Source organism: Oncorhynchus keta, chromosome 2, assembly GCF_023373465.1.
Source record: "Oncorhynchus keta strain PuntledgeMale-10-30-2019 chromosome 2, Oket_V2, whole genome shotgun sequence".
NCBI classification, from domain to species: Eukaryota; Metazoa; Chordata; class Actinopteri; order Salmoniformes; family Salmonidae; genus Oncorhynchus; species Oncorhynchus keta.
Window position 1 is genome coordinate 77,576,697 of NC_068422.1, and position 14,471 is coordinate 77,591,167.

General features: G+C 45.3%; 1 protein-coding gene across 1 annotated transcript in view; it reads left to right on the forward strand.

Annotated features, from left to right (window-relative positions):
* Positions 1–2,148: 2,148 nt before the first annotated feature.
* The window catches only part of LOC118360671 (thrombospondin type-1 domain-containing protein 4-like), a 43,111-nt gene continuing 30,788 nt past the window's right edge, over positions 2,149–14,471 (forward strand). The window contains exons 1-4 of the mRNA XM_035739965.2: positions 2,149–2,713; positions 3,289–4,039; positions 4,279–4,381; positions 6,029–6,165. Coding sequence (XP_035595858.2) covers positions 2,340–2,713; positions 3,289–4,039; positions 4,279–4,381; positions 6,029–6,165 — 1,365 coding nt within the window. The 5' untranslated portion in view covers positions 2,149–2,339. The remainder of the gene's footprint in view (positions 2,714–3,288; positions 4,040–4,278; positions 4,382–6,028; positions 6,166–14,471) is intronic.

The window sequence follows — 14,471 nt, forward strand, 5'->3', positions numbered from 1 at the left end:
TAGATATTGTGAATATTATTTATTTAATGACAATGGAACTTTCCAAACCTCACATGGAGTGGAATTGCACCAGTGTGAGACAAACAAAACAACTATGTTTAAGTTGGGATCTTTAAACCCCCACATTCATCATACCAAGTGTGGTTTATTTTGAGAGATACATCACAGATGAGTTTTTACTACATGCACAGTGATAAAAGTGTCCCTGCAGTCCAGCCATCTGAAAATGGAGTCCTGTTTCAGTGGGAGGCCCTTCATTAGGACCAGGGTAAGTGTCAAGGGTCAACACACATGGTCAAGTGGGCAGAAGCCATGTTCCCCTGAGTCTATGGTCAGGACCTTCAGACAAACGGAGACACTAAAGAGCAGACCAGACACTGCATGTGGTCTTGAGGAGAAAGTGTTGTATTAAATATGATATTACTGCTTTATTGCTGTGTTATTAATGTCATTATGTCTGCAAATACAACATGTCCTTTTTTTAGGTACTGTAGCCCTCAAAATCTAGGAGATATGAGGGGACTTTGTATCTGGATTCTGAGGTGAGATATCACTTGGTGTACACTGAACAGACTCATCTTAAACATGTTGGTGTACTGTACACTGAACAGACTCATCATAAACATGTTGTATCACACTGCAGCTGCTGATCATGCACTATGCATGACTCAATATAATCGTTTTGTTTTAATTGTCTCCATTTTAGATTATAATACGTTTTCTCTGTAAAAAAGCTGTTAAATGTGTTATAGCTCAGTATGCTATCTGTCACACACAGAGTTTCCATGCTTCTGCTGCTGCTCAGGCCAAATCCCCTGGATTGCCAACTCACTATAGACCACAGGAAGGTCAGTAGAGTGGCTGGGGGTCAGCAGACGGGAGAAGGGGAGCAGGGAGGGGGTTGTGCTGGGTGGAGTTTTAACATGTGTGTGGTCTGTTTGACATCCCCAAGCACAGGACGATAGACCTCCCTCATGTGTTTGCAGCCTGAGAATCCATTTTTCACTCGCCTTTATCATCATCTCACACCAGTTGGCACAGACTCACGGAATCTGAACTGCCAAAGAAGGCATGATCTTGTCTTCCGATCGTAACTGTAGCCAATTAACACCCTCCAGTTCACAGAGGATGCATATCCTTTCAACTGTACAGGGGAAGTTTATAGTGTCTGCTGCCGTGATGATATTGTTCAACCACAGAGCCATTAAATACAACACTAGTCTATCTCGGGCCATTTAAACATGCAATCAGTCATTGAGGAAGGATGCCCCCCCCCCAGGGGAATCCGATCCAGGTGTAAATCTACTCACTCACAGGAGAGCAGTGGTGAAAATACGTTGTCCAACACTGGGGAACAGGTAGAGGATCATACCAGCAGTCAGCAATACATCCCCTTCAACCTCAGTCATATGAGAAATGAAGAGTGGCTTGGGAAGGGGGGGAGGAGAGGGAGAGGGAGAGGGAGAGGGAGAGGGAGAGGGAGAGAGAGAGAGAGAGAGAGAGAGAGAGAGAGAGAGAGAGAGCAAATGAATGATGGACCAATATTTATAACGGTACTTTGTGGAGAGTGTTGATGGACAGGCTAACTGTCGGATGGGGCATTCCTCTCTGGGAGAGAGTTTGTCTCTGTTGGCCCTTTGCGTTTCCAGGAGTCCAGCTGTTTGACCCATGGCTGACCCTGGAGATGACAGTGGAGTATAGTTACAAAGGCTGCAGCGAGGAGGAGGCCATGGTCTGAGTGATCTCTGAATAGCCCCATGTCGGTGACTGACAGAAGGAGAGCTATCTGCCAACTCTCCCTACTATCCGTTTGGGTATTCTCTTACAGTCTTCTCAACGCCAAAGGGAGGCTGAGCCTTTACCATGTGCATGTGTAAGCTCACAGAGGACAGGATGAATGTAGACAAAGTGGCTCTTAAAGAGCTGGATTTCCTTCTGAGCGGCTCCTCAGGCAAAGCTGGCTGGTGCAGGGCAGGGTTGGCTGGCGCAGGGTCCTGAGGCAGAGAGTGCAGTGATAGCCACTAAGGCGCTAATACGTCTATGGCAGCTTTACACAGAGGGCTAGAGTCAACAGAGGGATAAGCAGGTAGTCAGTAGGGGATGGGAGAGTAACAGACAACCTCTAATCAGACAAATCTGGGTTTTATCCGACATGAACAGAAGCTCATCGCATACACAGCGAGGGAGAAAGAAAACCGTTGTTGATGACATGAGGTCATTATCTCATTGGCTTCAAGAATATGAATAATGATGTTATTCTTTTTCTTCTCTACTCTGCTCTTAAGTGGTATCTGTTTCATGCTATCCATGCTGTGGGTGGTGTAGAGCTTTAACTCAGGATGTTCCTGCAGGTTCCTCAAAGGGCAGAGCAGCAGGAGGCTGGAGGAGTGCAGGGTGGGGCCCCAGGCTCCTGGGGCTCCTGGGGGCCTTGGTCCTCCTGCTCCCGCTCCTGTGGGGGAGGGGTTCAGGAACAGAACCGACCCTGCCTACCCTCCCACACCCCCTCCATGGGTGCTGTTGCTTACCCCTCCAGGCCGGATGGCCACCACCCCAACCAGAACCCAGGCCATGTAGTGTCTGCCCTAAGACCCACTGTCCCACTGCACCGCACCAACCCTGGGAGACCCCCACCGTCCATCAGCAACACCAGCTTGGCCCGCCGAGGAGAGCTGAGGGACCAGCAGAGAGACAGAGAGGCCAATGCTGGACACAGGTACAGTATCTATCACACCATACAGACAGGGGCCTGTCTCTGTCTTTCAGTCTGACCTGTGTTTAATGCCCTGCATGTTGAGCAGCCCAGTCTAAAAGTGTTCCTGTGGAGCTCCAGCTCACCCCATGGTCCATTGGACTCCCCTCCAGTGTAAAGCTATTCTTTTATGGATGGAGTAAATGGCTCGGCTTGTGCTTGGCGGGTTTGTGGCCTCCTTCCTGTGAGCTCGAGTTAAAAAGCTTTTAAATAAATAGAGCTGACAGTTGAGTAATGGGGGGTTGTTGACGTAGGAATCCAAGTCTCCAGACAAAGCACTCTCTGCTCGTCGCTTGTTTGCTGATAGTAATATCCATCTGCTTCCATCCGCTGTGTATCTTTGACATTTTGTTTGACAGTCTTTGATAGTCCAGTCAACACATTTTGAATGTAAACAAGTGCCGTAAGTGGAGGTTATTTAGCACAGACAATTGTCTTTACCCGTGTGTGTGTGTGTGTGTGTGTGTGTGTGTGTGTGTGTGTGTGTGTGTGTGTGTGTGTGTGTGTGTGTGTGTGTGTGTGTGTGTGTGTGTTTTCAGGAGGGGCAGTGACAGTCCCATCATTCCAGGGAAGTATGGCTATGGGAGGATGCCTTACGTTGTGTCTCTCCAGACTGACACAGGCCAGAGGTCTGGGATAGAGACAGGGACTGGTCTCTCCCACAGACAGAGACGCTCCCCACTCTCTGACCCCAGCCCGTCAGCCACCAGGCACGGAGGCCACAGGCCTAACCCCTATCGGCCACCCTACAACAACCCCCATCTCCACAGCTACAGCCCAGTCCATCACCAGCCCCCAGCCCCCCAACCCAGGTCTAACCCTAACCCAGCCTCCCTTCCCAGGTCTAACCATAACCCAGCCACCCCTCCCAGGGCTGACCATAACTCTAACTCTAACCCTAACCCAGCCTCCCAGCCCAAGTCTAACCCTAATCCAGCCTCCCAGCATAGGTCTAACCTTAATCCAGCCTCCCAGCCCAGGGCTAACCCCAACTCTAACCCCAAACCAGCCCCCCAGCCCAGGGCTAACCCTAACTCTAACCCCAACCCAGCCCCCCAGCCCAGGTCTAACCCTGACTCTAACCCCAACCCAGCCCTCCAGCCCAATTCTAACCCACCCTGGTCCTCCTCACTCTACCAGCCCAGCCAGAGGCACCAACCTAGGCAGGAGCAGCAGCACTCATCCAGCGTGGCCTCAGCGGCTCAGCAACCCTTTGGACGGCCCTACAACCCACTGCCCACCTCCTCCTGTGTGGGAGAGCACAACCAGTACAAGATTTGCAACACCGATGTAAGAACGGTTCAGCCATCAGCTAAACAGCTAAATCAATCATGAAGGGTAAAGCATGGAGGTTATTAAGGAAGATGAGGTCTGATAAGACAGATATAGTGGAGATGTTGCGATGGTTGACAATGCTGGGCTGCGATTGTAAACACTGGAATTTACCTTGGGGGAGAATGTGGCCATTTCTGGACTTAGTAGGCCGGGGGACACATATTCACTCTCTATCTGTCTATATGTCTGTCCAGGCCTGTCCTCCAGCCAGCAGACACATCAGAGCGGTGCAGTGTTCTTCCTACAACAGCTATCCCTTCATGGGTCGACTGTACGAGTGGGAGCCTTTCAATGAAGGTATGGGAGGGTCTTGTCATGTTTTTCATATTGCCTTGGTGTTGGACAATATTATCCAAGGTGTGAGGTGATGTAAGCACCAAAGTATGTCACCTGTCTCGGCCATTTTGATGAATGTCCTGAGCTGCCAGATGTTGTTTAGCTGTTTAGAGATCGAGGTGTCTTAAGTATCCAAGCAACAGTCAAAACACCTCAAGGATAGACAATTACTTTTAGGATACTGATTAACATTTGATGTTTTTCTTCTCTCTGTTGGAGTGAATGGTATTTACTGCAGACGTATGACTAGAATAAAGCTCAAACAACTTCACTTTAGTTGATGAGGACAGGTCAAGTTTGCTTGATACCTATCTGGCTCCAGGTCATCTACAAGTCCATGCTAGGTAAAGCTCCGCCTTATCTCAGTTCACTGGTCACGATAGCAACACCCATCCGTAGCACGCGCTCCAGCAGGTGTATCTCACTGATCATCCCTAAAGCCAACACCTAATTTGGCCGCCTTTCGTTCCAGTTCTCTGCTGCCTGTGAGTTGGAGACTTTTATCTCCCTCACCAACTTCAAACATCTGCTATCTGAGCAGCTAACCGATCGCTGCAGCTGTACATAGTCTATCGGTAAACAGCCCACCCATTTTTACCTACCTCATCCCCATACTGTTTTTATTTATTTACTTTTCTGCTCTTTTGCACACCAATATCTCTACCTGTACATGACCATCTGATCATTTATCACTCCAGTGTTAATCTGCAAAATTGTAATTATTCGCCTACCTCCTCATGCCTTTTGCACACATTGTATATAGACTCCCCCTTTTTTTTCTACTGTGTTATTGACTTGTTAATTGTTTACTCCATGTGTAACTAACTCTGTGTTGTCTGTTCACACTGCTATGCTTTATCTTGGCCAGGTCGCAGTTGCAAATGAGAACTTGTTCTCAACTAGCCTACCTGGTTAAATAAAGGTGAAATAAAAATAATAACATAAAATCTCAAACACATGAACATGCAATTACAACACTTTTAGCAATAGCTGTCCTTGTAACCTCATGAGCTAATGGACAAAACATCTGAGTGAAGTCCAAGTGCAGGTGGATTACATACCTGACGTTACATACACCCCACTGCCTGCCAACTCCCAGTGGTTTCCAGGCCTGGAGGGCATCTGCCTCCCTCCCACACAAGAGACACCACCCAGAGATCTGTGGTTCTAATTACTACTAATGGATCACCAGAGAGGAGCAAACAACCTGTTAACTTCCCTTGATCCCTTGGATTTATTCAGAATTTGGTTAGCTTTCCTTGAATCCCTCGTTGCTTGGCATTACCTTTCACTGTAGAAGGCACACTGCAGACATTGATTTACTCATCACTTGTAATCACAGGATAATTGTGAGGACGTGCCAGTATTTAGTCCACTCCATCAGTTGCTAGATGGCAGCATGGCTCAATGGAAGAAAACAACAACTCTGCATCTCTTCACCAATTACTGCACTAGATCACAATTCTAATGCTGCAGTCTACCCAGCTTGTCCACCTACATTGAACAATGTACATTTACAGCCCTGCCAGGCACCCTACCAGAGAGAGATAATGTTTTGTACTCATAAATCATATCAAATCATTCATTTCTGTGTCTCCTCTTTCACAGTTTCAGGGGACCAGCGTTGTGAGCTCAACTGTCGTGCGATCGGTTTCCGCTTCTATGTGCGTCAGTCGGATAGGGTCATCGATGGGACGCCGTGCGGCCAGAACGAGACTTCCATCTGTGTGGCAGGGAGGTGTCAGGTAGGACACTTAACTCATTTACCAGTGGCCTGGTCAGACCTGTGGACTCCTGCCAAACCACTCAGAATAGAACAGAACAGTGACAGGATGGATGGAATCAGAGGAAAGAAAAGCTTAATTCATTGAGATGAAATGTTGACATCATTCCACACAAACCTTCATACACGAGAAAACACGGCCCCAATAGAGTTCTCAAGATCAACTGCATCCAAATGCAAGATGACAGCACATTTTATTAAAGACATTTAATCAACTATATATAACCAGCAGAGGGCAGCAGAGTATAACACTGTTATCCGTCCATAAGGAGTGAAACAGAGGTCAGCTTGGGGTGATTGGGTTCTGAGTCCAGGATCTGGGATCTCAATGAAGGATCATGATGGACATATTTGTTCCTTTGACTTGATTTTTTTATATACATCTCTAAAACACACCTGTGGCCAGCACTTGGAAAGACAACAGTCCCTGTGTAAACCTGTTATATTGACTGGCTGTGTCCAGTGTGCAGCTGGATACGTTTTACTTCTTATTTCATCAGGATTGAACTCTTAGAGATGTTTTTCCAATATGATTTTAAGCCATAATTCTGAGTGAACCCTTTCCAAGTTGCGCTCTAGGAACTCGTGCTTGCCTCTGAGTCTCCCTTCAACCCAATTTGCTGCGCTCTCAACCACATTTTTTCCCCCATGGAGATCTTTACTATGTTAAGATTTAATCAAGATAAAGAGTCCCTCTCATCTCATATTAGCTTTAAGTAATTTCCACTTTTAATACCAGTGAAATTGTGATTTATCACAGGGGCCAGTGTTCTCACCAGACCTCTCGCCCTCCAGCCGATAGATCTCTGGGCTGTGTGGTGACTAGCTGACCCCATGGAGGGAGTGGTCTGCTTTTATGTGGCCGGGGTGGGATCTCACTCAGTATTCATGCAGCTGGTCTGTGGGTGTGGTATGGACTGCAGTGTGCACTGTACTGTACTCTACTATACTGTAGTGCACTGAACTGGACTGTACTGAAACTTACACTGTTGTGGTATGGACAGTAGTCTGGACTAGACTTTCTGGACTGGACTGCTCTACTGTACTCTACTGTATTGGACTGTACTCTACTGTAGATTATACTGCTGTGGTCTGTGGGTGTGGTATGAACTGCAGTGTGTACTGTACTCTACTGTATTGGACTGTACTCTAGCTTATACTGCTGTGGTCTGTGGGTGTGGTATGAACTGCAGTGTGTACTGTACTCTATGTGTCTGGGTCCTTTTTGGCTCTCTGTCTCTGATACCCTGCAGTGAGTTTCCCAGTAGGTTTACTTGTGTATAACACGGTCCATCTCTGTCCAAGGCGGACCCTGGATTTGAACCGACGCCAACGTCAACACCACTTACCCAGAAAGCCTAGGCATTTCCGACAGTGCTTTAGTATTTCCGACAGTAACTTCACCATCTGCTACACATTGTGAGCTAAACCAACCAGGAACCATTCTGTACTCTCTCTCTCTCCCTACTAGGGAACGTATTGAGGCCTGATTTCTGTGTATACTCACCTAGGGAATATATTCAGCAGGTCAGAGCACATCCCATAGTAGCAGTGAGATGCTGTCATAAATTATATTGAGGAGACCAAAGTAGACTGATGACATAGACACTGAAACATCTGCTTTTCCTGCCTTGGCCCTTTTTGCTTGCGTACAATAAAATCACATCTCCTACTGTAGCTGTAACCAAAGGCTCTGTTTATTCTGTCCTCTGTGTGGAGCTGGAGTCAGTTTGCAGCAGGCATCTCTTTACTTTGTATGGTTAAACTTTGACTCTGTTATTTCACAATGTGTCTGCAGAGGCTTATGGCTGCATTCTCTTTGAGCTCAATCAGATTTATCCTATAGACATGTTGCATAGAGTAGAGCCCAGATCTGTTTCTGCCTCGTCTGAACTCTGTGTTGCTGTGTTTTATAAGCTCAGGGTGTGTGTGAGTGTGTATGTGTGTGTGTGCGGATGGGGGTGATTTTCAAATGTGATGAGAGGTTGTGCTGGAGCGAGTAATGCAGGAGTATGTGTGTTTATTTATGTGTACCACACACACAATAGATAAGTAGAGTTTCCCACTGCAGATCCTGGAGAGCTTGGCATCCTGCCCACTCATACCCCTATAGCTCTACAGTCCTAAATACACACTGCAGACACAGACAGGTTTGACCTAAATTAGGCTCAGTGACAATCCCTGTATTACTGCAGTAGATCATTTGTTCTCAATAATTTACCTGGCTAAATACAGGTTGAATAAATAAATATTGATCCTCTACTCTTTCTATTAGTCTGGCAAAACACATGCATTTTGTGTGGTCCATCCCGGATCAATATGATAAACAACCTAGCTCTCAATCTGACCTCTGACCTAAGGTGTCCCTGCATGCCTCTTGCTCATGTTCCTGACCCACTTTGATGATATATCAGTCAGACTTTATAGCTCAGTAAACACGGTGACATTTCCTTTAGGTCCATGTCTCAGAGCTCATACTGTTAGTCAGGCAGTGAGTTGAGTATCAGACTATTAGAGAATGTCAGAAACGGAACATCTTCTTTCTTCAAAATGGCCCTAGATAGTATAAAAAAAGGATTTGGCAGATATCCAGTAGTCATCGGTTAAAAATGTCAGTAAAGCCTGCTTGTATTGGTTCCTATTAAGTCCCTGTGCTTACTGTGAGACAGGCAGGCTGCATGCTGAATGTAAGAGAGCTTAGCTGGCTAAACACTTGGTCTGTTCTGTAGTCTCTTTGTGCTCAGAGTCTTGCTTTGTATTAAGATTGGTCTTCCTACAGCTGTGATGCCTTGGCTCCAATGAGCCGCCTCAGGCCTGTGGAACTGGGTTATATGCAATGCACTCTTATTTGAAAAGCTCAACATAACTGTGGAATTGCACTACACACTTCATTAGATAGCTCAACATAAACGGTGAAATGAATGACATTGAATGACTCTTGGCGTGTGGCCCACTGTGATCTCCTAAGGCTCGTAAGAAATTTAACAGAATGGTGCCAGATTTCATAGCAGCACTAGAACCATCCAGCATGGAGGTATTCTCAGAGCTAGAGATGTGTCTATCTCTGTCAGTGAGAGAGTAGTAAACCATATTCTACTACCACAGTCCTGTTACAGTCCTGTTAGCTCAGTTGGTAGAGCATGGCGCCAGGATGGTGGGTTTAATTCCCGGGGCCACCCATAAATAACATTGTATGTCTCTTTGGATAAAAGGCTTTGCTAAATGCAATAGATGTATTACATACAGTGAGCTCCAAAATTACTGGCACCCCTGACTGGCAATGCACAAACAATACTTAAAAAATATATATAAACAATATCATTATAGCGATAAACTTAAAATACAAATGAGATATACTGTACTTTATTAATGTTTCAATGGAACCCACCAAAATCATTTATTGATTTAAAAAAAAATCTATGTCCTCCAAATCAAGGTTTCACAAAATAAATCACATCTACCAAAATTTAACCAGGAATTAAATTCCTCTTATTTAAGTCAAGGAACTATATTGAGCCATTACTTCACTTCCTGTTTCACTAGGGAAGATGAGTAGAGATGACTAATATGTATGTAAACATTATATTAAACAATGCTACTTAACATAATGCAATATCCCTTTGTCATCCAACAACATGAAGGAAACAAAATAACTGGCAGTTCAAAAGAGACAGATGGTTGTTATCCCGAACGTTGTCAGGGAAATGACCGGACCAAGGTGCAGCATGGTGAGCGTACATTTCTTTTTAATGTTATAAATGTCACCAACAAAAACAAGTAATACCAAAACCGCCACTTACTCAGGCAATACAGGCCACTAACAAAGTCAACTACCCACAACTAAGGTGGAAAAACAGGCTGCCTAAATATGATTCCCAATCAGAGACAACGATAGACAGCTGTCCCTGATTGAGAACCACACCCGGCCATAACATAGAAACAGAAAACATAGAAATAAAGAAACTAGAATGCCCACCCTAGTCACACCCTGGCCTAACCAAAATAGAGATTAAAAGTCACTCTATGGCCAGGGCGTGACAGTTGTAGACCTTCATAAATCTGGTAATGGCTACAAGAACATCCACAAACGATTGAATATACAATTGAGCACTGTCAGGGCAATTATTATAACATTCAAAAGATACGGAACAGTTGAAAACCTCACGGGTAGAGGACGCAAATGCATTTTGCCCCCCAGGATAGGGAGGAGGATGGTGAGAGAAGCAACAAAATCCCCAAGAATCACTGTGAAAGAATTGCAGGCCTTGGTGGAGTCTTTGGGTCACCAGGTTTCAAAAAGCACCACCAGACGACACCTCCACAACCACAGGCTCTTTGGATGGGTTGACAGAAGAAAGCCCTTTCTGATCCCAAGACACAGACGCAAGCGCTTGGAGTTTGCCAAACATCATTTAAATTATGACTGGAAGAAGGTGCTCTGGTCAGATGAGACCAAAATGTAACATTTTGGTGAGATACAGCATCGGCATGTTTGGCGTCGAAACAGGGATGCATACAAGGAGAGGCACCTCATACCCACGGTGAAATATGGAGGGGGGTCAGTGATGTTTTGCGGCTGTTTTAATTACAGAGGTCCAGGAGCACTGGTTAAGACTGATGGCATAATGAATTCCACCAAGTATCAGGCAATTTTGGCTGACAATCTGGTTGCCTCTGCCAGAAGGCTGGGACTTGGCCGTAGGTGGACTTTCCAACAAAACATACCTCAAGATCCACACAGAAATGGTTCTGTGACAACAACATCAATGTTCTGCCATGACCATCTCAGTCACTGGACCTCAATCCAATGGAAAACCTGTGGGCTGAATGGAAGAAGACAGTTGATAAGTGAAAACCTGTGGGCTGAGTTGAAGAAGACAGTTGATAAGTGAAAACCTGAATGGGGCTGACCTGTGGGTTGGAAGAAGACAGTTGATAAGTGAAAACCTGTGGGCTGAATGGAAGAAGACAGTTGATAAGTGAAAACCTGTGGGCTGAAGTTGAAGAAGACAGTTGATAAGTGAAAACCTGTGGGCTGAATGGAAGAAGACAGTTGATAAGTGAAAACCTGTGGGCTGAGTTGAAGAAGACAGTTGATAAGTGAAAACCTGTGGGCTGAATGGAAGAAGACAGTTGATAAGTGAAAACCTGTGGGCTGAGTTGAAGAAGACAGTTGATAAGTGAAAACCTGTGGGCTGAGTTGAAGAAGACAGTTGATAAGTGAAAACCTGTGGGCTGAGTTGAAGAAGACAGTTGATAAGTGAAAACCTGTGGGCTGAGTTGAAGAAGACAGTTGATAAGTGAAAACCTGTGGGCTGAGTTGAAGAAGACAGTTGATAAGTGAAAACCTGTGGGCTGAGTTGAAGAAGACAGTTGATAAGTGAAAACCTGTGGGCTGAGTTGAAGAAGACAGTTGATAAGTGAAAACCTGTGGGCTGAGTTGAAGAAGACAGTTGATAAGTGAAAACCTGTGGGCTGAGTTGAAGAAGACAGTTGATAAGCGCAAAGCCGAGAATGTGAAGGATCTTGAAAGGATCTGCATAGAGGAATGGTCCAAAATCCCTCCAAATGTGTTCCTTAACCTTGTCAAACATTACAGGAAAAGACCAGGCTGTTATCCTTGCCAGAGTACTAAATGAGGAGTGCCAATAATTTTTAAAGTTTGATTTTGGTGAAATGTATTTTGTATTAAATAGTTGTATGATTTTGTTTGGTTCCATTGAAACATTAATAAAGTACAGTATTTCTCACATGTTGGTATTTTGAGTTTATCTCTATAATTATAATGTTTATATTTTTGTAAGTATTGTTTGTGTATTGCCAGTCAGGGGTGCCAGTAATTTTGGAGTCCACAGTACATTACTTTAGACTGAGAACACTGCTAAGTTCTTCTCTCTACACGGGTGCTTTAGTTGATGCTTTCCATGGGATGCCTTAAATTCCACAGGGCTCACACACATCTCACTCAGATCCATGGGACACATCCTCAAATCCACCATTCTTGTCTAATGGCTTTTTGTTACTGGACACGGTACCCATACGCTACTATCTACTCTGGTTGAGTTGATATGATATTTCTACAGTACACTAGAGGAAAAATCTTACAGAGGGTGTAGGATATCTCTATAGGTATTGTAAAGTGACAAATGTGTTATTTGGGGTCTTTGATATGAGGAAGCAAAGAGTAAGAAAAGAACAGAGAGAATGAGTTGGAAGCAGCTCTTTTGATCAGCATTACTACTAAAGATGGCAGCTGGAAAACTGTGTGGCTTCTTCTACGGCTTCTTCTACGGCTTCTTCTACGGCTTTTTCTACGGCTTCTTCTATGGTTTCTTCTACGGCTTCTTCTATGGCTTCTTCTATGGCTTCTTCTACGGCTTCTTCTACGGCTTCTTCTACGGTTTCTTCTACGGCTTCTTCTATGGCTTCTTCTACGGCTTCTTCTACGGCTTCTTCTACGGCTTCTTCTACGGCTTCTTCTACGGCTTCTTCTACGGCTTCTTCTACGGTTTCTTCTACGGCTTCTTCTACGGCTTCTTCTACGGCTTCTTCTACGGCTTCTTCTACGGCTTCTTCTACGGCTTCTTCTACGGCTTCTTCTACGGCTTCTTCTACGGCTTCTTCTACGGCTTCTTCTACGGCTTCTTCTACGGCTTCTTCTACGGCTTCTTCTACGGCTTCTTCTACGGCTTCTTCTACGGCTTCTTCTACGGCTTCTTCTACGGCTTCTTCTACGGCTTCTTCTACGGTTTCTTCTACGGCTTCTTCTACGGCTTCTTCTACGGCTTCTTCTACGGCTTCTTCTACGGCTTCTTCTACTGCTTCTTCTACGGCTTCTTCTACGGCTTCCTGCATTTTCCCTGAAACAGAACAATTTGGTGGGAACTGTTTGAACTTGTCCTGATCCTCAGTGCAATGTGCTACTGACTCTACCTACCAAGAAATGTGTTGTTTCAGGTGCCATTTCTCCCCTCTGTATAACACAAAGAGGAAAAGCCTGTCCTCTGTAGAGGACTGTTACATATTCCTACATATATTATAGTCAGGGATATCTCTACTTGTTAACAGATGTTTGTCTTCATAAAGAGCCTTCATCATGAGAGTGAGTACAACAGTATTAGTGTAGTGTGCACTGTAAACTGTGTTTGACCGATGCATAGAGGCTAAACGAGGTCTCTTTAGGATACCCCTTTGTCTCTTAACAGTGGAAAGACTGAGCCCTACCTATGAATCATGAGATTAATGTGAAAGGCTTGGACCTTGTCACTGAATATGGTGCGCCTCATACACGATCCAGGTTTTACGCTGAAAGAAGGAAAACCCAGATTTCAGCCATAGAATGTGGTTACACATTTCAGATGGATGCTAAAATAAAGCTGCTTTTATGGCTGGAATTCCATTGACCTGCTCTTTCTCTTTACATGACAAGGATAGGCACTTGAGAAGGGTGTGTGTATTTTTGAAGGGCAATCTCTGACCACACACTTTTCTGCTGGCGGGTGATGGTGGGGCTGAAGATCCACCTCAAAAGCTGGAGGGTGTGTTCTGAGTGCTCTGTGGATAGTTAGGAGATAAAGCTTTTACCACATCTACTGTATTTTACCACATCTACCATAACAGTAACTTAATGAACCCCCCCCAAAAAAAAAATCTTCAACATCCACTGTTGGTCAAGTCTAGGCCCTATACCCTTTACATAACAGATGGCCGTCCTGTTCCTTCCTTTAAACTTTCTTCACACCAGTTAAAGAAACATTTCCCTGTGAATGTATTCAATAGTACCATATGGTTTCGTATGGTTTCAAACAACAAGAGTATAAGGGTAAAATGACCTCTTAAAGGCTGAAAATAGTGTGGTTTCAACATGTAGGCTAACACAGGTCCCAGTTCTGACAGGGTAAAACCATAGACTCCTACTACTGTAATTCAGCGGTCTCTTCCCCAGAGCCTTGTCTTGGCGGTCGAAGTCAGCTCCTCCACTGGTGTCTTTGCCAGTGCTCTGTCTCTGTTCCATATCTCACTTTCATTAGGTCAGATTGTGTGTCTGTGTGAGTCTATGGGTCCGCCCTGCCCTGGGTCCTGGGTCAGGAGCTTGACTGCCTGGCTGCCTGGACGTTGCAGTGGCTCCCTCTCCTCTCCACCCCAGTGCTGCTGTGGCTGGCCTGCATCCCACTGCATCCCTCTCTGCCAGGCTCACCCTAACACAGCCAAGTCTCTAATCGCTCCCTGCAAAACTCCTCCACCGACCAAGAGACAGCTGCATCTGTT